Source organism: Lacerta agilis, chromosome 1, assembly GCF_009819535.1.
Source record: "Lacerta agilis isolate rLacAgi1 chromosome 1, rLacAgi1.pri, whole genome shotgun sequence".
NCBI classification, from domain to species: Eukaryota; Metazoa; Chordata; class Lepidosauria; order Squamata; family Lacertidae; genus Lacerta; species Lacerta agilis.
The window spans coordinates 75,440,126-75,465,904 of record NC_046312.1 but is presented as its reverse complement, the minus strand read 5'-3'; the positions used below and the strand labels follow the sequence as shown (position 1 = coordinate 75,465,904).

Sequence of the window (25,779 nt, the reverse complement as noted above, 5' to 3'; positions counted from 1 at the left end):
CCAAAGAATGGGAGAGATAATATATCATAATTATAGCAAAGTACAGCTGTATAATTTTCCCTAATGTGTGGCCCTTATTTGGCAGGGAATTCTTTTCTTCCTCACCTTGAATATGAACCTTCAAGGAAGCTGGGTATTAGCAGCAGCTGATTTCATCAGCTGAATGGCAGGGGAAGAGACACTTATGGGAAGTTGGTTGGGTGATCACTAAAATATATAGGACCAGGGTTGTTTTTACTTCCAAATCTCAGTACTCTGAATTATACCTGGAATGAGACTGGCAAGCAATGGAACTCAGTAGATAGAGTGTAAAGTGCCATGTTTTCCATTAACTGCTGTTTCTGAACACCTTTCAGCCCTTGTGAGTTCCAAAAGTTCCAAAGTGATGTACCGTATATTGCTTAGGATTCTGTGCACATTATACTTATTATAAAGGACTTTAATAAAATTATATTATTTAAGGTCTCAAACAGAGATAGCAGTTCTTTAAAAAAAAAAAAAAAGCAACAACCAAACAGTCATTAAACTATATTTTCTCCTCTACATAATTATCACAGCCAAGTCTAAGCATATGACATGATTAGATGTTAATATATTTCCTTTCCTCTGACACCTGCAACCCATCTCACAGAGAATAGTTTAATTCTCTTCAACTCAAACAGAACATATATTAACATTGACTTTTCTGCCCTATCACATGATTTATCCATTCTTTGATCACTGGAGTCTCTCTGTCTCCCATATTATTCATATTTTCTTTATTGCTGTCACAATCATATTAATGGCCAATTCTTGATCTATTTTTTTTATTTAAAAAAAAGTTGCTTCTATAAGCCAATAAGAAAAATTGCAAATCCATTATTCATGCTTTCCCCCCTCATTTCTTCTCTTCTCATACATCAATAATTCTTAGCTGAAGGGCAATTTTGACACTTCCATCAATTATTGCTACATTTTTCGTTTATTTAATTTAATTTTGTTGGTGTAATACACCATGGTACCATCCTAGTATATCACCAGGTCATCATTTTGAAATTGATCCGTTGCAAATTATACACGTAAAGATTGGCAATTTGATGTTTCTCTCTCTCCTCCTCCTGTTTGTTTAATGCTTTAAGAGAAGACTGTTGGTGTTCATAGAATCAAATGTTTGACTTTGCCTTATAGATTAAAAACTGCAATACTTTGAATAAACATCATTGAAAATAACAGCAGTTCTGCAGCCCAATTCTATGCTTACTTACTTAGAAGTAAGCCCCGTTCCTCATCATTTCTAGTGCAGGTGTTGGGAGCCTGTGACTTTCCAGATGTTGTTGGACTCCAATCACACCAGCATGGCGAAATGTAAAGGATGATGGGAGCTGTACAACAATATGTGGAGGACCACAAGTTCCCTTTAAACCGTTTCTAATTTAATGAGGTCATGATAAGAATGCATTATGCCCAGGGATGGAAGGAAGAGAAAACACCAACTAAAGAAGAGTGGATTATGAAGACAATGGAATACGCTGAAATGGCAAAGATGACTGGAAGAATCAGACACCAAGAAGAAAACAAATTTAATACAGAATGGAAAAATACATAGATTATAGTAAAGAATATTGTAAACACTTAGAGACCTTAGTAGGATTTTCATATCACTCGTAATCTGCAAAAACCAAAAGACTAAAAAAAGGGGGATTAAATTAAAGTTAGATAAATGTAATCAAATGCGGTAAAGATAAAAAAATGTACATTTTGAAAACTGGGGTGGTGGTGGTTGTGATGGGGGAAGTTGGGGGACCAGAGAACCCCAAGTTTGTATCAGTGTTATTTGGTTTGAATGGATGTTTGTAATGTTAAAAAATATGAAAAGAAAAAAGAGAAAAATGAAGTCATTATCACAACCACAGGCTGCAATCCTATACTCATCTGGAAGTAATCCCCATTGAATTCAGTGTGCCTTATTTCTGAGTAATCAAAGGGCACTGTTAGTTTGTTACCAGCTTTGCATCAGCCCACATGTCATGTGAAGACTTGAAGTGACTTATCCCAGGCAATCCATGGTGGAAGTGGGATGAATTCAAGCCCACCCAGAGGACCATATTGGCAATGTCCTGGTGCAATTAGACATTTGTGAAGGAGATGGCAATCCCATAAACTACTAGCACACTGCCCTTCCTGTTGAATGCTGCTCATTATTTGGCCGAGGTCATAGGAAGAAGCTGCAGAAGTTTGGTCAGAACATAGTGTAAAACAGTCAGCTCTGTCACAGAATTCTGGACAATATTTCACCTACAAATAAGCACCATTTACTTCTATATCCTGAAGATCATCAGTAGAATCAATTTCTGGGAGTTGAGGTCTTCCTAGAGTGAAGGACCTGTCACTGTCCCCTCTGGCACCATCACCAACTTCATTGTCACCAGCCTGGTCGTCAGCATTGTCACTGTCACTCTCGTTCCCTTTCCGTTCTGTATCGCTGTCATTTTCAATCATCAAAACATCATCCTTAGCTTCTGGGTCAATGTCTTCTTTAAACCACACTGCTTTGTAGCCATCGTCTGACATCCTTCTGTCTTTAGTGAGGATGGATCTTACTTCCTTATCACTGTCTGTGTCCCCGTTGCCTTCTTCACCTTCCTTGTTCGTTTCAGAAGCTGCTGCTTCCTGGCTGCTTCCCGCTGTCTCCTCCAAAGGAGGCAGGGTGCCTGACCACTTCTCTGCAACTGGCTTGTTGTCTTCAGACTTCACACTTGGTGGCAACTTATCATCCTTTCCACCTGAGTTGGAGTTCTTATCGCCTTCGAAGTTGGAATTGATCAAGCCTTTAACAGACTGCAAAAGAGGGACATTTAATGTTCATACTGATGGAAAGGGAAAGGTGCATAGAGAAGGATCACCCACATTAGAAATGATTGGGCCTAATCCCCCTGTGGTATAATTCAATCGAATGATTAGCCAAATCACACAATTCATTTCTGCTTAGTTTGCCACATTTACCTATTTACATATTGCACACAAATGCTTCATGTAATACCAGGCAGAGAATGCTGAGAACTCACAAATGTTGTGTAGTGGCTGGTGCTCACATGGCAGCACTAACTTTTTATTCTGTTTCTGCTTGTCAAGTTGCAATCCCAGCTCAGCATACTAGCTTGTGTGATGTTGTAACTGATGTACAGGTGTGACTTTCCGATGACTCATTGCGTGTGCAGTGAAGAGTGGACCAAGGATGTTTTTAAACAAGGCTTTTATATTTCTTTGGGTATTTTTGTTGTCATCGGCCAACGTTACAACATGATAAAAGCATAAAAGCTCACATATTCCTACACTGCAGTTCTTCACAACTACCTGTAAGACTTGTACTCGCACTCCAAAAATCAATGTATAGCAAAAGGTCCACTTACTTCGCTGTCTTCTCCAGGTCTTAGTTTGTAATACTTGTAGGAGACCAGCCCAAGCAGCACTAATGTGACTAGCAGTAAACATCCCAAAGTGGTGCCCAAAGCAACCATGTCCTCTGTTCTATACGGACAACTCTGTTCTGAAAACAAAAACATAAAACAATAGCCTGATATTGGAAACAATCTCTAGAAATCCCCATTGAAATCTGGTTGGAATGTGGCTTTACTGGCATGCCTTACTTACCACAGAAGGGTAATTAAAGGCGCTTCAAGGGTAGGCACTTTCGGGGAGACTTGGCTTCCTTCTTTCCTTTCCTTTTATAAATACTTTTATTCCATCCTCAACAAAACAATCTCTGTGGAGAGGCTACTTTAACGGGTAATACATACAGTAAGCAAATGTACTGCTTGTGTACTAGGTACTGCAAATGGAATGTACCACTGAACAAGTTACTGTGGTTAGGTGTTGTTCTTGTATTTAAATGAAAAACAATTTAAAAAAATCATTGGGCGAGGGGGAATCCTCCTGAAAGTCAATACTAAGGCAGGTAGATGTGGATAACAGGTTTAAGAGGTTGCAGTGTCATTACTTCCTCCTCTTTCCTTCCAGATTCCATGACGCAATATATCTAAAAGTATCCCTAGCTTTTCAGTTAATGTATCTAACACTGAACTAGTCACCAGCAGACAGGCTATGCTCCAAGTTTCTATCCAACCGGAAACACATGCCTGGGTTTTCTTAGTTTGACTTGGATTTGCCTGCCGTAGAAATTTGTCCTTTCTCATTTCACACTTCACATCCCTATTAACTACCAAGCTATCGTTTTAAAGCTTTGTGGCGATTAGTAAAACCATGACAGCTATTAGTTTCATGTCTGTAATCTCCAGCAGCGTGGACTTTGACTGTTGCCTGCAGGTTTCTATTACTTCTAAGAGTTTATCATTAATATGAAGTGAAAGGACTAGCACATTTATTAAACTTTACCTCTCAAAAATAGCCAATGTCATACAACTTCAGAAGTGCTGGAATCAAGCTACTGCTTGCTAACTGGTTTAGGAAAAATTGATACAGTATGTTACATGAATTCTTAAACTGTCTTCACGAGAAGCCATTTTTGGAAACAACCCAATCAATTCATTTAAAAATTTGCACTTTTTATAGTTCTGGAACCTTAAGTTCCAAGATAATAAAATGTTGTTGTTGTTGTTGTTGTTGTTGTTGTTGTTGTTGATAGTACAATTGTTTTGCCACTTTAAATGCATTTTGCTTATGTGGTTTATTTCTTGTTACTTATTAAATTAGGGCTTTTCCCCCTCTTTAAAAATAAAACTATCTTTTGGAGAGAGCAAAAGCCAGAAGAGTGGCTCAGTTTTAATGGAGAAGTGGGATGCCTAGTTCAGTGGCAAATGACATACTCTGCAGGCAGAAGGCCCCAAATGAAATGCAATTGAAGGCTCTCCAGCACCAGGGTCCAAAAAGACTTCCCAACTTGAGACCCTGGAGAGCCACTGCCAGTCAGCCAAAGGTGGAAACCATGGTGGGTTAGAGCAGATATGGGGAGCCTTTGGCCCTCCAGATGTTGCTGAGCTGCAGTTCCCATCAGCCTCAGCAAACGTAACCTATGGACCACTGCTCTTGACAGTTCATTAGTTCAAACAATGCGCCACAGAGGAAAATCGGAACACACGCCTTTCACGGTCATGCTGTTGCAGCCTTGTTACTCACACAAGAGCGTGTGTGTCCCCCGTCCCCCCCCCCCGCGCGCAAATGGGCATCTTTTGTTGCCGCATTCTGATGGGAGTCAAAATGGGACACCCATTTTGGTCCTTCACAGATGAATCCATTGGCATTGTACCATTGGAAACAGGGGTAATAGCAGCTAAAAATATACAGGAGTATTAGGTACAAAATCTTTCCAGACACATTGTTTTCCCTGGTGCTTTACTCAAAGCAGCTCCCATCTAAAACCTATGCTACAATATCCCATTGCCTGCAACACTGATGGGAGGCATGCTTTGCTATGACTATGGAAGAGTGGCTATGTTGCATGCATAAGGCCCCAAATGTAGCCCTCAACATCTCCAGCTAAAGCTTGGAAAGACTCCTGCCTGAAATCCTGGAGAGCTGCCTGTCTGTGCAGACGAGGCTTTCCCAAACTTGGGTCTCCAGCTGTTTTTGGACTACAGTTCCTATTATCCCTGACCACTGGTCCTGCTAGATAGGGATGATGGGAGTTGTAGTCCAAAAGCAGCTGAAGACCCAAGTATGGTGTAGACAATACTGAGTTAGAGGGACCAGTGGTATGACTTCCTAAGGCTGCTTTCTATGTTCCTATAGGAGGTATCACCTTACTCCCAAGAGGGAGTGGGTTAGCAATACTTGAGTTTGCTGCCTGGGAGAGAGAAATCCACTTTAGGGAGGAACTGCAAAGCCTTCGGAGAACTACGTTTAAAGAGGAACCAGGCAACTGGTCCACAAAATGGTGGAGCACGGGAGATTTGCACTGTCCTTCTTTTTAAAGATAGAAAAAGGAGCACTCCTGTGTTTGAGTGATACAACAATGGAGAGCTCAGCCTCTATTGATTTTTTTAAAAAATGAAATCAGTCTCTCAATAGCATGCAGACTTTATTGCCCTCCTACCTTCCCCCTTCCTCTCTCCTATAAAAGGGAAGTTGGAGTGGGGGGTGGGGAATTATGGAAAACAAAACTTTTCAAAGGTCAGCAAATGACGCAGGCCTTGGAAGGGTGGGGTTGTGTTCCTGATGTCAGCCCCTGACTCAGGCTAAATAAACACCATACATTTAAAATCACACACACACACACACACCAAATCCTGGAAACTGTAGCTCTGTGAGGGTCAAACTACAATCCCCATAATTTTTTTGGGGGGGGGGCATGTGTTTTAAATGTATGGTGTATATGCAGTGATATGCAACTACATTCTTGTACTCTGCATTCAGATAGCAATGGGCCACCTTGATGGCAGAAGAATTACATTTTCCCAGGGGTAATGTATTGTGCCTTGGATTCCAGAAAGGTATAATGCCCATTCCTGACATTGCTTTCCTTCTTTCTCTTAAAACTACCATGACTCCTGCATTGCAGGGAGTTAGACTAGATGACCCTTGGGGTCCTTTCCACCTCTACCATTCTATGATTCTATGACTTCATTTGACCCTGTTATTTCACTTTAAAAGTCTCTGGCACATTCTGTCCTACCAGTCAATAATTTTTTCAGTCTGTTGCTTTCTGCTGCCTCTTTTCTTACCCATTCTTAACTGGCTTCTACCCTGCTCTATCTGCAAAAAAATATATCTCATGAAGCCCAAACAATAACAAGTAACAGCTTCCAGTGGAGTTCATGTCAAAGAAGCAGGAGAAAGAAGTTTGAGCCCCGCCCGGGGGAGAAAGACCCTACTGAACCACTCATCTTTTGCATGGTAAATAAAGAAATAATAGACTCAAACCTGCACTGCATGCAGTTCCACACAACACCCAAGCATTAGACACTTATGGGATATTTATCTTCCTTCCGCCTACTTCCCCAACACCCCATCACACATACCAGGGGTTCAGGGGCTTTAGAAAGAGCCCTATTTGGGATGGATAGCTCATGTTTCACATGCAGGGGATCCCAGGCTTGAATTCTAGGGCAAAGCCCAATACAAATGGGAGGAGGTGAGCCCTCACACCTGGGCACACCTGACTTAACATGCCATATGAGCTAATAGATTCTGCATTGACCAGCTGGACTCCTTGGTCCACTCCCTGCCCCTGGTAACCTACCTACCTGACCAATCCATACACACTCCCTGCTATTTTTCCTGCTAGGCTAGTTCTGCCAGGTTTCAGTAGGATTCATTGCCTGAGCCTCTTCTGTCTCACAGAACATTCAGTCACGTGAGTCTCCTCCCACCCCTTCCCCACCTGAAATGGTACAGGCCAGACACAGGTTTACTACTTCAGTGTGAACCAATTCTCAAATGCACCAGGAGGTATAGTGGTCTTACCTTACACAGAGAAATAATGCGAGCAACACTATCTCTAATCACTTTGATGTCACCCTGGCCCTGATCCAGCTAAAATTAGTCATGACTAAGCCCAAAGGTTGGTGGTTCGAATCCCTGCAATGGGGTGAGCTCCCGTTGTTCGGTCCCAGCTCCTGCCAACCTAGCAGTTCGAAAGCATGTCAAAGTACAAGTAGATAAATAGGTACTGCTCCAGCGGGAAGGTAAACGGCATTTCCGTGTGCTGCTCTGGTTTTGCCAGAAACAGCTTAGTCATGCTGGCCACATGACCTGGAAAAACTGTCTGCAGACAAACGTCGGCTCCCTCGGCCAGTAAAACGAGATGAGCACTGCAACCCCAGAGTCATTCGCGACTGGACTTAACTGTCAGGGGTCTTTTGACTTTTTAAAGCCCCATTCAAAGGAGCAGAATTTTAGTAAGCCATGACTAAGCATTTGTTTCAAGTCTTTCACTATCAGTTTTAGCTGTATTGGGATCCCTGCATGTAATACCTAATGTCATAGCCTAGGCCCCAGACCTAGGTACTTCTCCAACAACAACTCCTTGAACCATTCTCAAGAAGCTTTCTTCCATTGATGGATAACAGCCACTGGGTGGGATGGATTCTAAAAGGGACTGTTAAATCCACCATTCTCATGTATCATGGGTCCCCACCCCCTATGCTGGCTATTTGTGAAAGAAAACCACATATGCAGGACCAAACCACATGACAAATGTCATGTATAGTCTGCCTCTGAATAACATGTTTACTCTATGTCTTGGGCAACTTGTGGTGGTGGGTGTTTGAGGAGACACAGGTTCTGATAGTCTATGAGATGAATTACCTTGTTGGTTCCCAGAAGATGAAGTTGTTATCGATAGGGTGGCTATTCCAGTTGCATCTCCTGTGGCATAGTTGATTGTTCCATTATAGAGAGGTGTTGGAACAGTGGAAGAAACAGTCGTATCAGTTACTTTGGTGGTTTGTGTCTGAGGTGCCTTAGTAGTAGATTGCCCTATATCATCCGTTGCTGGGGTCTCACCTGTTATGGGATGCTTTGTGGTAGTTCCAGCCTGAGAAGGTGTATTTGCAGTCGACAGTTTATCTGTTCCTGGGCTTATATCTGTTATGGGATGTGGGGTGGTGGTGGTTCCAGTCTGAGAAGAAGCTGAAGTAACAGTTCGGACCGTTCCACCTGTTGCCGTGGATATGGAAGGCTCAGTTACTCCAGACTGAAAAGTTGTTTCAGCAGTAGATTCATCAGTCCTATCTGTTGCTTGGCTTATCCCAGTGATGGGAGAACTGGCGGTCTGAGGTTCTAAAGTGCTACCTGTGATTATGGGAGACTTTGTTGTAGTTACAAAAGGAGGGATGATTGAGTCAGATGTTGGGCCTGTTGCAGGCTTCTCTGTAATGGCAGTATTCCTGGTTGTACTTGCAGAAGGTGTTACAGGAAGAGTAGTGATTGTCCCCGGTGGTAAATCTGAAATATCTGAAATAGTGGTCCCTGCCCCTGTGGTAGTGATGGTTGTAGGAAGAATGGTTGTAGCTGAAAATGCATTAGGCCATGGTATTAGTTTTTTTTCAGTGTTGTATCTTTACACCAAGAAACTGAGCACCTTATTCATATGAAATGTACACAGATTAAGGCTCACAACCATTATGAAATGGGGACAATATTGTAACAGCCTCTAGATGGTGAACCTTTATAGATCCCATGTAGACAAAATCATGACAACAGGTCTTTTATCAGAACCCTATGGTAATCTTATCAGACCCCTGTGGCTGTTGGCAAAAATACCCTATGCCCTTAGTTTTATGCTAGGAAAAGGGGTTAGTGACTAGTTCAGATTCAAAATCACAGACCAAAAGTTTTGTAAGGGCACATTTGGACTGTCCAAATTAGGCTTTCAGGCTTGCTATTGATTTTTTGCTGGGCCAAGAATAAGGCTAAGGTCCCTTAAGCCATATAGAAGAAGAAGAAGAAGAAGAAGAAGAAGAAGAGTTTGGATTTGATATCCCACTGTATCACTACCCAAAGGAGTCTCAAAGCGGCTAATATTCTTCTTTCCCTTCCTCCACCACAACAAACACTCTGTGAGGTGAGTGAGGCTGAGAGACTTCAAAGAAGTGTGACTAGCCCAAGGTCACCCAGCAGCTGCATGTGGAGGAGCGGAGACGCGAACCCAGTTCACCAGATTACAAGACTACCGCTCTTAACCACTACACCACACTGGCTAGCACAACATGCCACTAGCACAAAATGCCTTCCCTGAGGTAACTTCCAGATGGCCTGTTAATTGAGCATTAATCTTGGTTGGTTTGCACAAAGTTTTTGGGGTGGCTATATAATGTCATATACAACATCACATCAGACAGAAGAGGATGGCATGGCGGGGTGGCAGCGCTCCCCTGACCTCTGGCTGGTTGTGTTACTGCTGCTTACCAGGAGGTAGAGGGGTAGGGGCAAGGCAGTGGTAAACCTGGTACAGTTTAAATGTATCAAACTTTATCATGTTTTTAATATTCTGTTGGAAGCCACCCAGAGTGGCTGGGACACCCCAGTCAGATGGGTGGCACACTAAAATAAAATAATAAAATAAAATAAAATAAAATAAAATAAGTAGTAGTTATTCTTACATTGGCTGAGCCAAGCAATTATTATCCTGCACTTTCTATTGCATTTTCCTATCACTTTCCTTATGGCAGTATGTCCCATTGTTTTGAAAGTATGTTTGCTGAGCAAGAACACACACACACACACACACACACACACCACTTTCAATATGTAATCTGAATTTGTTGGTATGTGGTTGAACCTCCCACCCCAAATAGAGACAATCTAGAAGCAGACTTTTGCCTTCGTCTTTTTGAACAATATCTGTGATCCTTATATTTCATCTATGCTGTATGTGCTAACTTACTTTCCAAAGGCTTGACATCTACAGTTATCAGGGTGCTGTCCTCTTGCAGAGTAGCTGTGTCATTAGCAATAGCCTGTGCAGACATGAAAGTGGATGTTAACCCTTCACATAAAGGCATTTATTCCGTCAATCCATTTATGAAGGCACCAAATTAGTTAAGGGCTCTGAACACTTCAAGCTTCTGTGCATTGGAGTCAATGCATGTGTAATCTGTACACTCCAGTTCTGCAGAACATTCAGCTGATGTCTACATGTGCAATGCATAGATAGGTCTGGCAAGAGTGTGAAGCTAGGCAGGCAGCACAATTATGACTCCTACACGCACACTTATAAAATTAGGATGAAAGGGTTTCCTGTTTCATTTTGTTGATTGCCTTCATTAAAATATCCTCACAACAGCACTCAAATAGAGCAAGGCCACTATTTATTATGAAAAGCAACACAATATAGGTAAGATAGAAGATTAGACAATATTCTATTTGTGCAGTGGAATGCAAGCTTTTGAGTTACACAGAAATCTTACCATATATATATGCCTGTGTATTTCAAAAGCTTGCAGAACTTGGTCTAATAAAAGATACATAATCTTTCCTAATTTGTGTTTCCAGAGTGCTTGGAACAAATATACCAAAAGCTTGCCAATATTGTTACATTTTTTAAACAAATGTGATCCTGATCAGAATGTTATTAACTATCGCGTCCCGTTCCCCATCTCTGTGTTGTTGTTGTTTTGTCCACTTTAAATTATCCATGACCAGACTCTCTTGGAGCGAGAAATAACAATGAGAGAAATTATGATGATAGCAGCCCATGCTTAAAAGGGGCCTCTGGTGCCTTTTTCTAACATCAGACATTACAGTCAAAATAATATAGCACTCAATTTTTTTGGGAAAGATCACCTACCGAAAGGGTGACAGTGGAGGCCGCATCCAAAACTACAGCAGTCAGGAGAAATCCATCTACAGTAACTGTGAAATTCGTGCTGTTTTGGATTTGGTATTTGATATCAGGATTGAATTTCTGTGAATGGAAAATATAAAAAGAGACTTTAATCAAGTACATGGAAGCCAGACAACAATTTGCCCCTGTGTTCTCCACCCCATTCCCATTCCCACTCTGGCTATGCAATATGCACCTAGTCGCTAGTGCCAATGTCCTGGATGTGGCCTTGTTTGTATTGGCTTCCCTGTTATTGTCAACATTTTCAACATGTTTCCTTTCAGCCTGCCCCGATTATTTCCTCCAGGTTGTAGGGTATGTATCTGCCCACACCTTTCCAATCCTCATTTCTGCAACCCCTTCAACACAGAATAAGATAAAATAACTAAATAAACTGTACCACTTCTTACTTTACCAGGAAGTTCTGAATTACATAATTTCAGAGCATTATGTATTTGACAAAACGTCCAGATTGTAAATGGTCCCAGGGCATGATCTCAGGGCATGTGATACAGTTATGCTGTAAAAGCTCAACTGGCCAGTGATTGGCTGGGAGATGGCCTGGGAGCCCCATGTGTGTTGCCTTGCATTTCATTATGGAAGAAAGGAGAGGGCATAAAATGTAAATAAATATTTGACCAAATAATTTTTAATTGGGGGGGGGGGGACCATGACAGATTTTTTTTAAAAAAAATATTTTTGGTGCCTGCAAAAAATTGCTTGATCCAGGTGTTTTTTATTTCACTGTAGACAGGTAAATGAGAGGCAAAGTGGGCAGGTCATATGCAGATCAGGGGTTTGAAGATTTGCACAAGTACAGACATGAGATCATAATGCTAAAAGAGATATGAGGGTCGTTCTAACCCTCCATGCATTAACTCGCATGAACCTCACATAGGAACCATATCTGATATCATTATTAGTATCCTAACATCTCTTCCCGCCCCTCCCCCTGCCAGGCACCCCAGTGACCTTCAAAGGCATCTAAAGTTCCATACATCAGTGAAATCATCATCCACTGCAACGATGCGTAGGGGCACTGAAGGTTTCCCAGCCTCCATGACCAGGCTGGGAACAGGCAGGCCAACAGACACAGTTCCTGCGTAAAGGGTTTTCTCAAAGTGCGGCTTGTGGTCATTTCTACGCACAACCTTGATTTCCACTGTTGTTTGGGAATATCTGTATGGATTGTTGGTCTGGAAAGCCTGGAGAAAGAGAGAGCAAGAAGCACAAGAACAGTCAGTCCCCTCAAGGGATAAAATGCAAAATGACTTAATGGAAAGTAAGCACGGGGTGGTGTGTGGGGTGGGGTGGAGTATGTGCTTGAGATCTGGGGTGATAAGCTTTTCTTCCACTCTCTGCCACTGGCTTTTACAATGTCACCGAGTGTGGAGTGCTTTGCCTTTTAGCAGACTGTTGTGGGGACAGGATTGACCCTTTTGGCATTCTGGCAAAAATGCCCAAACTGCAGAAATTCAGTTTTGTAGCCTGTGTTTCTTAACCTAATGAACTGAGGTGAGCAACATTTTAACCAAGCACTTGAACTCCTACTACATATTTTGGGAAGCTGCTACACAAGGAGAAATCTGTGCACACCCTAATTCTGTTCTAGGGATTCCTGAATCTGTTCCAAGGCAGGGGCATGTTTCAAAGCATCATAGAGTTCCAGCTGTAGAGTTGGAAGGGTATGGAGGAGGGAGAGGGGGAGACCTCATTTCACAAGAGGATATCCTTGCACAGTTGAGACCCTGTCCTTGAATACCACTCTATGTACTTGGACTTAAGATATTGTTGCATGCCACCCCAATTCTCCAAGTTCTGCAAGATTTCAGGAGTTCCAGGGCTCCTGTTTCCTTTTGATTGAGGGACAGTGGAGACTGTTGCATCTTTATGATATATGGTTTGTTTACACACATATATGTACAATCTGAGTCTATGATGGACGGGTCAACAGCATTAAGATCTCCAAAAAGGGTCTTGTTTTTACTGTAGCCATAACCTTGGGTTCCAACAGAAATCAAGCATAGCTCTGTCTCCTACCTGCCCAGCCTGCAGCCTTGCATGTTCCAGCTTCTAGCACACATAACTCCACTCTCCACCTTGGCATTTGTATTTCTAATTACCAGAGAGTTGAGGAAGGGAGCCCCACCCATTTTTGCTGTCTGGCACAGAGCCACTTCCTTTGTTACCATAACGATCCTAACTTAGGCCATTACCTCATGGGGAAACTAGCCTGGCTATTCCAAGAATTTCAATCCTTGCTTAGATTTTAACACTTGCTGGATCCAGGAGGGTCTCTCAGCATACAAGCCTACCCTGACCCAGACTCATAACATGATCATAAGCAAATTTTGCATAATGGTTCCTGAGATCAAAGAGCAGGGTTTTGTCTATGTTTGGACACAATTTTGAATCAAGATAGCAAACTGAACCTTTCAAAACCACTGGTTTCAAAACTGCACGCATTCAGCTGATGCATGGGCAGTTCAGCCTCACTTTCTGCAGGAAGCTGCCTTGTACCCCTGAACCCAGCAGATGATATCAGGCATGGGGCAGGTGAGCATGGTCTGGGGAAAATGGTCTTGTGGGACAAATGGGGAGGCCTGGCAGGCCAAATTTAGCTGTGGGCCTGAGATTGCCCACCCCTGAAGGCCTAAAGGATTAGATCCAGTTTATCATGGATTAAATGTGGGAGTGGGGAACTAGTGGCCCTCTAGATGTTGCTGGACTACAACTCACACCATCCCTGACCATTGGCCATGCTTGCTATGAACAACATCTGGACAACGACAAACTCCCCAATATCCCTGATCTAATGAATGGCTAAGAGACATTTCTCACAGCCTAGCTCTGCCTTCCCCAACCTGGTGCCCTCAGATCCTTTGAATGACAATTCCCATCAGCCCCAGCTAGTCCAAAACATTTGGAGGGCACCAGTTTGAGGGAAGCTGAGCTAGCTCTTTTCTCCTTGGTAAACACCTATTCCAGCCAGGAGTTGATCAAAGTGTTGGTGCTGACATTTAAAGCCCTAGACGGCCTCAGTCCAGTATATCTGAAGGAGCATCTACACCCACATCATTCTGCTCGGACACTGAGGTCCTTTGCCGAGGGCCTTCTGGCAGTTCCCTCACTGCGAGAAGCCAAGCTACAGGGAACCAGGCAGAGGGTCTTCTCGGTAGTGGCACCCACCCTGTGGGACACCCTCCCACCAGGTGTCAAAGAGAACAACAACTACCAGACTTTTAGAAGACATCTGAAGGCAGCTCTGTTTAGGGAAGCTTTTAATGTTTGATTGATTATTGTATTTTAATGTTTTGTTGGAAGCCACCCAGAGTGGCTGGGGAAGCCCAGCCAGATGGATGGGGTATAAATTATCATTATCATTATCATTATCATTATCATTATTATTACACAGTACTAAGATCACCAAGAGACTTACCACAACATACAACATGAAAGTCTTCAGAGTGTTAACAGTCTTGTTCATTGTTATTTCCCCAGAATCCTTGTTTATTGAGAATGTGTCATCATTTCCTAATGAAATTGGAGAAAATTAGTAACCGGAAATTCTGGTCACCGGAAGGAAGAATGGATGGAGTGTAGCTGGGGAGGGGGGAGCTGCCCCCCATCAAGTAAATAAATAAAAATACTTAACTATCTAAATAATTGTGTCACAGATAGCTCAGTTCTGTCCTCCCAACATAAATCCAGGCTATCCCCATGGCTCTGATACCATCACATCCAAGGCTGGATGTAGCTGATGACCCATGCTGCGATACAAGGCTCTCTCTCTCTCTCTCTCTCTCTCTCTCTCTCTCTCTCTCTCTCTGTGTGTGTGTGTGTGTATGCGTGTGTGTACACACCTGTGCCTGTCATAGGCTATCTACCCAACACATGGGGTAGTTTAATTAGAACATATAGAAACTCAAAAGGCTTTGCAGGGATTTATTCACTAAGCCTTGATTTACTTGAAAATGTTGGCAGCCAAAATATTTTTTTTTTTTATTTTGCTGTGGGTAGGAGTAATCTACTCACCATCAGCAATTGCATACTCTACTTTTTCATTCAAATCTCTGTCCCCATCAATAGCATAGAGGGGTCCTGGCTCCAAGACCAAAGACTCATTCTGCAATAAACAAGGTAAATCATTTTCAGATGTTTCCAAAAATCAAAGCATTTGCTCACTTCAGGTACTTTCAGCCGTTACAAGTCTGGCTTTTAGTTAACAAGATGATACAATAACAACATACAGTGGTACCTCTGGTTAAGTACTTTATTCGTTCTGGAGGTCCGTTCTTAACCTGAAACTGTTCTGAACCTGAAGCACCACTTTAGCTAATGGGGCCTCCCGCTGCCGCTGCACTGCCAGAGCACGATTTTTGTTCTTATCCTGAAGCAAAGTTCTTAACCTGAAGCGTTATTTCTGGGTTAGCGGAGTTTGTAACCTGAAGCGTATGTAACCTGAAATGTATGTAACCCGAGGTACCACTGTATCTGAAACAAATTATAAATTATAAAACTGATGCTGCAGCTGGCTGATGATGAACTGGATGAAGCCTTTTTACACATATGAGTGATATAAATTTAATGATGATGATAATAATGTGGCTACATTCACTCTGGCTGTTTTGAAGGTCCTGGCCTCTTGAAGATGCTGTGTACCCCCATTGTTCCCATGCTTGCTCCTCACACCAGCCTGCAACCATTGATGCTCTCTATCTCTCATGCTAAAGAGATTATCTAATAAGTTTGACCTGAAACCTGCCATTTTGCATGTGGCCTCCAGCCTCAATGCAAGCTGTGTGCTTACTTACCAAACTGTAGGTTATTGCTTTCCTAGCGAACAACAAGTCCATGAGCAAGAAGCAACCACTGTAGCCTAAAGGAGCGGCAGCCACAAGAAAAAGAGTCCCATTTTCTGGTAGTAGAAGCTAATTTCATGACACGTAGAAGTATTGTTTTGTCACTGCCGTTTCGTATGTGTAAGAAGATGCTTATTGGAAGGGGTAGGCTGCTCATAGCATACCCACCACAGGCAAAATCTGCTCCTGAAACCCACTTGTATGAAAGCACACTCCTCATTGTGTTGCTGTTTGGATTCAAACTCTGACTTGCTGGCATTGACCTGGATTGAAGCAGAAGACTAAGGAGCAACAGCCCTAGCATGGCTAATAGGCTTCTCTGCAGGTAACAAGTTAGGAGGTTTGGCTGACTGCTTAACCCTTCCCCCTTCTGCTACTTTTCTGGCTCAGTATTGCCCTCCCCAAATTACCTTTTCATATGTGGAGGGAAAGACACAGGGGAAAGATATGAGAACCCCATTTCTTTCTTCCTCAGGGGCAAAAAAGCAACAAGGGCGTGTTTTTGAGCTTCTTTTTTTTTTAAGAAAGGAGGGAATGGGCAAAGCAGCTTCTGTCTGCCGCTTTTTTGCTTAGACCAGGGGTAGGCAACCTAAGGCCCATGGGCTGGATGCGGCCCAATTGCCTTCTCAATCCAGCCTGCAGACGGTCCAGGAATCAGTGTGTTTTTACATGAGCAGAATGTGTCCTTTTATTTAAAATGCATCTCTGGGTTATTTGTGGGGCCTGCCTGGTGTTTCTATATGAGTAGAATGTGTGTTTTTATTTAAAATGCATCTCTGGGTTATTTGTGGGGCATAGGAATTCATTCACACACACCCCCAAAAATATAGTCCGGCCTGCCACATGGTCAGAGGGATGGTGGACCGGCCCACGGCTGAAAAAGGTTGCTGACCCCTGGCTTAGACATCCTTTGCCACAGACTGCAATGGGTTAAAGCAGGAGTCAGCAAACCTTTTCAGCCGGGGGCCAGTCCACTGTCCCTCAGACCTTGTGGGGGGCTGGACTATATTTTGAAGGAAAAGAAAGAATGAATTCCTATGCCCCACAAATAACCCAGAGATGCATTTTAAATAAAAGCACACATTCTACTCATGTAAAAACACGCTGATTCCCGGACCGTCCGCAGGCCAGATTTAGAAGGCGATTGGGCTGGATCCGGGCCCTGGGCCTTAGATTGCCTACCCATGGGTTAAAGGAAAGTGGAGGAAAGAACCAAAGGTGTAGTTTGAGCCTCATGCAAAGTGTGTTTGGTTGGGTTGTAAAAGTTGTAATGTTGCATAGAAGCTTTCATTGGGAATAGCCAGTGCCCTCTTGGTATTGGCACCAATTCTGTTCTGGGTTTGATGTGGCAGGCTGAGGTGCTGCTTAGTTCCAGGGCACTCCTGGGCTGATCTTTGAGTCCATAGACTGCAAAGACAAAAAGAGTCCTATAGGGACCAAGAGGAGCAAAGAGAAATTAAGTGAGGCATCCTGGGGTGGACACAGGCTAAGTGTTCCTTGTGCATACCATATTCTCCGAGATGTTGACCTTGCCAGTGTAGCCGTGGTTGATGCACATTATATTCCCTCCAAAAGAAGTGCATGGCTGGAACCAGGGAGGTCTCCGGTCAGCCTGTAGGATATGTATGGTTATTGTTGCAGTGGCTGTGTGTGGAGCTTCACTGGCCTTCCCATCCTATATGAAAGTAAAATGAAGGACAAAAACGAGAATGGGAACATGTCCATTATAACAGCAGCACCAAAACAATCCCTAGCACTATACTTGCAAAACCCAGCAGGCCAGGTTACCCTTGTCAGAAGTTCTGAGTTCAAGTAGCTGCATTGATTCATACCAGCCAAATTAAATAAATTCATTTAAAGGCAATACCTCTGATCAAAGGTCACATGTGCACCTTGCTGGACACTGATAGTCCTGCACCAATGTGTGATTTGATTTATTTAAAGCATTGGTATACCGCTTTATACTTAAAAACAGAATGCAATGTACAGAAATAAAAAGAGTGGGAGGAATTCAACATTGAGATAAGTCATTCAATCAGGGCAAGCATTTGGGGTTGCTAGATCCCTCCTTGTCTCCCCACTTGCACTGTTCTGGAAGCCCTTAGCTGAATACCACCCAGTGCAGAAAATAAGACCCAATTTGTTATGATATAACATTTGCAATAATACAATAACCACAGTGGCTGGCCACATGCAGCAGCCAATATTCATGGCGAAGTAACTCCTGGGAAAACAAGTAGGTTTTCAGCATGATCTTTCTTATGCATTTCAGTGAAGGGGGAAGCTCTGCAAACACTTGTATGGAAACAGACATGCAGCAGGGCAGTTGCAAATAAACACATATTTTGCTCATGATAAAACTCACCATGGCATATAAGACAAACTGCATGTAGTTAATTTTTTCATAATCCAGGGTTCTGAGCAAGTAAATTTCCGGGTTATTAACTCCTTCAATGTTAAAATACTCCAATCCTACCTAGAAGACAAGAAAAGATAGTGACACACTCTTCATCACAGATATGAAGCCTAATGCCATTTCAAAAAATACTGTTAAATGTCAAAGGTATTACTTATTGTTGCATGTTTTGACACCTGAGGTGATTGGGTTATGGAAAGTATATGATCTCTGGTTTCTTACTGGTACAATGGAGTTTTAATTTAAATCCTTTTAATTAAGGCTTAGAGTGTGAAAACTGTGCTAGAGCCATGTGTATTTTAACTGTGTATTGTTGTTGTTGTTCAGTCGTTCAGTCGTGTCCGACTCTTCGTGACCCCATGGACCAGAGCAACTGTGTATTAGACACTTCTAATTATCTGGAATCAGCATGCATCAAAAGCTAATGATGCCAAGGTCATGTTTCCTGTGTTGTGTCAAAAGCTAATTAAGCCAGGACTAGCCTCCTGTGTGAGGTGATAGCTTGGGGTAATGGACCATTAGGACATCAAAGGATCAAAGGAACTGGGGATGAGACACCAATTGAGTAGGGTCCCCATCCTCCACAGATAAAGAAAGGGTGGAAGCAACAGAAGCAATGTAGGCTGGAAGCTTAGGAGTGTGGTAACACAGATAGTAAAACAGTGGAGAGAGAGAGCATAATGTTTTATGTTTATTTGGATTCATGACTACAGCTATGGGAGAAGCAAGACCTTCTTGGAATGTTAATGCTTTGAACCCTGCCATCATAGGCTAAGGTTGAATATACATGCAAATAAACCATATATCCTAAAAACACCACAGTTTCTGCTGTGCCCCCTTTCCAAAAGGAAACACAGACCCTGGGTAAGCAAACCTGGAACCCCTGGAATCTCGCATCACTCAGAGATTGCGGTGGCATGCAATGATGCTTAGAGCTGTACATTTTGGAGGGATCCCACAGAAGAACAGCCTCTGTCCTAAGGGAGGCTATACTCAGACGTGCCATCAGTGCAGGGCTTTGGAGCAGAATCTCGGGACCCCATTCTGTAGACTGAGGGCTTGTTCACACGTTTGCTTGTGGCATACCTATAAAGCATGGCTCTGAGTGGTTTTCTGCTTCTCCTATGCTTTCCAGGCCTGGGTGTGTCTGAGTGGTTTTGCCTTTGCCCTGCCGCTTTTCCCCAGAAAACCTGCTCTTTATTTCTAAATCGGAGCAAATGTCAGTCTGGAGAAAACCCAAATGATGTTTACTCAGATTTGGCAGTAAACATTGGGTTTCCCTGGGCGAAAGCGGTGGGACAAGAGGAAGTCTGGATGAGCTCTGAGTGGGAGGGCCCTCAAACTCAGCATGTTTTGAAGTAAGTGAACAAATACACATTTCCACTGAAAGAGCTCCACTAAAACTACCTGTCTGCACCACTGGCTATACCAACTCCCCACCCAATTATATACTAACTGGTGGGTCTGCTGTAAGGCTGTAATATATTGTGTCTTTGTCAGCGTCCTTAGCTGTTACATTAGCCTGGGGCACAACAGTTGTGTTCACTGTTAGATCCTGAAAAACAAAACAAAAAAAGGAACATCATTTTAAGCTATTTTTTTGTCACACGTAATTTACAGCAGATAGATAGCTAGGCAGATAAGTAACATGCACACAATTTCCCCAGAAGAACCAATGTACTGTAGGTCACAACATTCAGATGCAATCTAGAATAAAGGAGCAACAAGTTCCTTGCAGATTTCTGGACCAAAATGAGAGGGACCACAATTGACATGTATACTTTTCTCATAATGCGAAGCCAGTGATGAGGAAGCCTAAGGAGTCTTGGGGACCATGGAGCCGTGAGGTGTGGAGTTTAACATTCTCCAACCTCTCTCTATTTTCCTCTCCTAAGCTGCTGTTGGCATTTTTTCAAAACACTTCCATTCCTGCCTATGGAAGCTGTGCAGGATCCTCCTCAGCTGTTATTTGGATTTCCATAACCCCCCAAAATGTGTGTGTTGACTTTGTTCATATAGTTATAGCTTCACATCTAGCCTGGCACAATACTAAATGCATACACACATCGACATATGCTTTCCCGTTTTTAATATTGTACAGTGGTACCTTGGGCTACAAACGCTTCAGGTTACAGACTCTGCTAACCCGGAAGTAGTACCTCAGGTAAAAAACTTTACCTCAGAAATCGCATGGCGGCGGCGTGGTAGCAGCAGCGGGAGGCCCCATTAGCTAAAGTGGTATCTCAGGTTAAGAACAGTTTCAGGTTAAGAACGGACCTCCAGAACGAATTAAGTTCTTAACCAGAGGCACCACTGTATTTGCATCCTGTCGCTATGCAGCATATGGTTCTCTCCTCCCAACCTACATTTTCCCCTCACAATAACCTTGTGATGCAGGTTAGATGGAAAGAGAGTGACTGGTTTAAGTGCACCCCATGAGCTTGCTGGGGATTTGTAGCCAGGTCTCCCCAGTCCAGTCCTAGTCTTTAACCAATCCCCCCATTGGCCTCTTTATACCTTGCACTAAGTGAGAGAAAAAAACCCCAAGAGAATTAATGGTTTATCACATAAGGCACAGTGGAATAGAACCATACAACAAGTTATCATATGCAGAGGGGAGTTTGCACTGTATTTTAAAACTGAATATGTTTGGCTTCATCGTTTTAAAGATTCAGTGTGACGAGATTCTGTGTGGGATAATGATGAGGATCTTATCTAGTGTAAAAGAGAGTTATTGTTCACTTCAGTCAGAATAGGAGAAGCTTGCATTTGACTATTAATAACTTTATTGTAAAGGGGATACCTTTATCTAATTTTACATTTAGTCTTTTCATGTTTAAATTGCTATAAGAAGAGTTTTCTGTATTTTATATTAAATAAAGGAGTAAAACCTTTATTTAATATAAAATACATGATTTTGCAGATACATGATTTTGCTGGCAAAGGAAGTAGGCGGCATTATAAATTACAACATATGAGTTCTTTACAATACTAGTACCAGATTAGGATGCTATCCCTTTAGAAATATTGCTAAATAAAAATAAACAGGAATATGATAGAGTTATTTAAACAGTTTGATTGAACATTGCAGACAGTATTTTAAATGAACAGCTACCCCTATTTTCTGAACGAACTTCTTGATTTGAGGTTGGAAATCCATTGTGCACTGTAACTACTAGTCACTGAAGGAAACCTGAGGGTGGAAATGTATTTGGCATCTTCTATATTCCCCCACCCTCAATGGTTGTGTTAATTTGCATACAATTGTATCTATGGCTAACAAAGTGGACATTACTGTTTGAGCAGTTTTTATGAACTTGTTTCAAAGAAAATATTTTAGTGAGCTTAATAGTGTAATAGAGTTCTAATCTATATTTCTCTCTTAACTGTCTTAGATATTTGTTTGTTATTTTGGAGTTAAATTGGAAACAGCAATAATATGTTATGGTTAAGTATCATTTCTATTTCATTGTGTTATGCTTAATATTTGTATTTTAATGTTCACACAAGGTTTCATTCTTCCCAAGATTATGGTTCTGTCAGAATTATAGTTACAACCCATTGTGACTTGTTGCAGAGACATCCTCATCCTCATTATCATACCTCTCGAACATTGACGGTGATGTTGGTTTCTGGAAACACAGGAGGGTTGTCGTTCACATTGATAATGTTCACTACAACCATAATACTATTTACCTGGTGGTGAGCAAAGCAGAATAATGTTAGTAATTGATTGAATGTTGAAATGCTGAAAATCAGGGGTGAGGCTGGTGATGTTACAACTATGGTCTTTAAACAAAAGGAATGTTGGGTGGCTCTCTTGGCTTCAAACATGAACTACGCTTGAAAATGACAATAATCCAAAAAGTTCAACCCAAGACATGTCTGCAGAAGCAAGTGCCACTGAATTCAAATATGTTGCATTACTTATTCTTGCAATTTAAAATAAAATAAATTTAGCAGTTTCAAGTGTTTTGTGTTTGACATTTTTTTAATACAATACACCTGTTTTTTTTGAAAATTGAAATTATCAAACAAAATTGAGATGGGGGGGGGAGCACTGGCCCCACCCCTGGCATGCCATTGACAAGGGATGGAGAGAAAGAGAAGTGGGTGAAGGAGGCAAATGGTGTATCAGAGATAGAGGGTGGGGGTGACCAATGTCTACCATTAGCTTCAGCCCCACCCACACTTGGCATGCAGCCCCTGGCGGATTAGTTGCTGAGGGAATGTGGTTCTCATGGGGGAAAAAAACTCTGGACCTGGATGACCTTGCAGAGAAGTGTCTCCCACTATATTTGTGCACCATCTAACAACACAAAGTAACATTTCAGATATTACTCACGACTACATCCGCTGTGAAGCACTGTAGTTCTACAACTAGTGCTGTTGAAACCTGTATTAAAAACAAATTATTTCAATTAAATCATGCTTTTGTGGCACAATTTTTGTTTTGATTTGTTATTTTATTTTATTTTAGCTCTCGGTGCTGCCTGATAGGGCCTTTCTGGTAGTGGCTCCCTGTTTAATGGAATGCCCTCCTCCTGAAGTACATCTGCCTTCATCATTATTAACATTCAGGAGGAATATGAAAGCACTCCTGTTCACCCAAGCATTTGATGGCTGAAGTATTAGCTATGAGGATATGTGAAATAATAATAAAAAATTCGATTTTTAAAACTTTTTTTGCCTATCCTGATCTGTTAGGATGGCGTACATCAGAATAAACTAAACAAATGTTTATACAGTAGTACCCTGGTTCTCGAATGGCTTGGCGCCCAAACAAATTGGCTCCCAAACGCCACAAACCCGAAAGTGAGTGTTCTGGTTTCCGAACGTTTTTCGGAAGCTGAACGTCCGATGTGGCTTCTGCGGCTTCTGCTTGAGTGTAGGAAGCTCCTGCTGCCAATAAGAAGCCGTGCCATGGTTTTCGATGGTTTTGGGAGTCAAATGGAGTCCCAGAACAGATTAAGTTTGAGAACCAATGTACCACTGTACTAAGAATCACTGCTGGTAGTTTTCACACAAAAGTTTTTCGCCCAAATGGGTTTATAATGTGACTAAAAAACCCCTACATTGACCAGAATTCCTGTTTGAATTACAAAAGCCTCTCTTCCACTCTAAGTTCCATATTTAGTAACTATCTCATGCATACATAAAAAGTGAAAGAGGTGCTCAGAGGCAGTTTAAATATCACACTTGAAAATACCCCATAGCCTTCAAATGAAGAAGCATTGTTTGCATGTAATGATGGCATGCAAATTGGCTTTAATCTATCACATGGTGTATGCTGCCTGGTAGAAAGCCTGTTTGCCTATCTACTACTTTGAGGAACACTTTATGGAACTGGGAGGGGAAGCCATCTTGTCTGTTGCCTCAGGCAACAAAGTAAGTCCTTTGTCTTACACTGTTCTGGCCAAAAGAATATAAAAGCTCAAAGAGAATCGACATTTGCAAGGCACTTGTTTTCAGTGTTTTAATTAAGGCTATTAAATAGCTTTATCGTATTTGGATAGCTATATTTAGGTTCTGACTGTACTTCCCTGATTCACTTCCACCTCACCTTACCATGTTTCTAGATAGGAGTCTGACTGGCTACAATTACTGTCACAGATGCCTTAGCTGAGATTCCTGCATTTCAGGGTGTTGGACTAGATGACCCTTGGGGAACCTTCCAACTCTAAGATTCTCTGATTCTATGCCATTAACCCCCCAGCCATATTTCTGCATCTTTTTCATACCAGTTCATTACCTCATAATCCACTGAATTTTTCAGGAGAAGTTGTGAGTTCTGAATCTCAAACTGGTCACCATTCATTACCGATGGGTTAATTTTTACTGTGACACCGTCAGCTGCAGTAATGTTGGTAATCAAAGCCATAGGAGGGTTATTCTCTTGGACATTAACAATGTTATCCTGCACACCACAATCTAGTGAAACAAAAGACAATATTTTAAGTCTCCCAAAGCACAAGCTTAGTGAAAAGAAGGCATAAGACCAACTAGTGCTTTGTGTATTCTAGTCCAATAATTTGTCTGGGACAAATATATAGGTAATATCATGTAACTCAGACAGTGGTGGACTTACATTTTGGGGGCCCTGAAGTTTGAACTGTCATGGGGCCCCCTTTGCAACAGGCAATAAGGTCTGGGTAACCCCTGTTATCTTATTCAACGAGGTTCCACAACAGATCACCACACCTTTACAACATCTGTGCTACTCACTATCAAACATTGGGATTGTTGAAATATATATTAATAATAAATCATCATCATCATCATCATCATAATCATCATCAGTTAGAGTCATGCAACTCAAATTGGGTCTACTAGACCCAAAGATTTTAAGCAATGTGGATTTAAATTGCTTCTGGGGCCCCTCCAGGATTAGGGGCCCTGAAGTCTTAAGCTTCATTAGTTTCATAGCAGATTCGCCCCTGAACTCAGTAACAGGCAAGTGTAAGACAATCTGCCTAATAATCTTTCTTACCCACTTGATATCTAGATATATGCATGTCAAGGTATAGCCTTTCAAATGTTAGCAAATGGTTAACTTTGTCAACATCTTATAACCATGTAACTTGAGACAAACCCAACATCATGTAAAAGGATTCCTCTTCATATCATTAATTCCTTTAACCGATTTCCAGTTCTTAAGTAAACTTCAGACATCATAGTAAAAAAAAGTGCCATCATGCACCTCATCCATGCATACCCCAATTTTTTTTGTCCATGTAATTAATTGTAAATCAATTATTCAAATGGTAATTAACAATAAAACACCCCCTTCTTTTGAAATGGCCACCTTCTTGCCTGTGTGATAATTTGACCATTCAAAGGTCTGCTACAAAATACACCTTTCATTAGAATATTGGAAAGGTTATATAGATTCTGGCTGACAGGAACCAAACCATGCTACAACCTATGAATACGCACGGCATTCAGGCTGCGATCCAAGGCACACTTATCCAAGAGTCCTATGTGGTAGGACATACTTCCAATGAAACAGGTACCAGCTTGTGCTGCATACTGAGAACACCTGTGGCAATTGTTTTTCTACTGGTATATCATTTTATATTAAAAAATCAAACCAACGCAAATCAAAGTTTTTTCTCCTACCCAGAAAACATACTGACCTGAATTCTGTGCCTGAACATGAATTGCTGACAGCAAGAGGAAAAGCACCCAGGTACAGGACTGCCTGAAAAGAGCCATTGGGCAGATGGAAAAGAAATCCAAAA

General features: G+C 42.0%; 1 protein-coding gene across 1 annotated transcript; it reads right to left on the bottom strand.

Moving 5' to 3' along the window:
* Positions 1–2,150: 2,150 nt before the first annotated feature.
* Positions 2,151–25,779, bottom strand: CDHR5 (cadherin related family member 5). The gene is made up of 16 exons (XM_033139588.1): positions 25,675–25,779; positions 24,291–24,469; positions 22,884–22,934; positions 22,142–22,234; positions 19,995–20,093; positions 18,488–18,598; positions 17,630–17,797; positions 15,296–15,386; positions 14,700–14,794; positions 12,259–12,465; positions 11,225–11,341; positions 10,322–10,394; positions 8,085–8,946; positions 5,173–5,266; positions 3,390–3,572; positions 2,151–2,817 (listed from the first exon to the last, which is right to left on the bottom strand). Exons 1-16 carry the CDS (start codon positions 25,751–25,753, stop codon positions 2,275–2,277), a joined length of 3,045 nt encoding a protein of 1,014 aa, XP_032995479.1. The 5' UTR covers positions 25,754–25,779; the 3' UTR covers positions 2,151–2,274.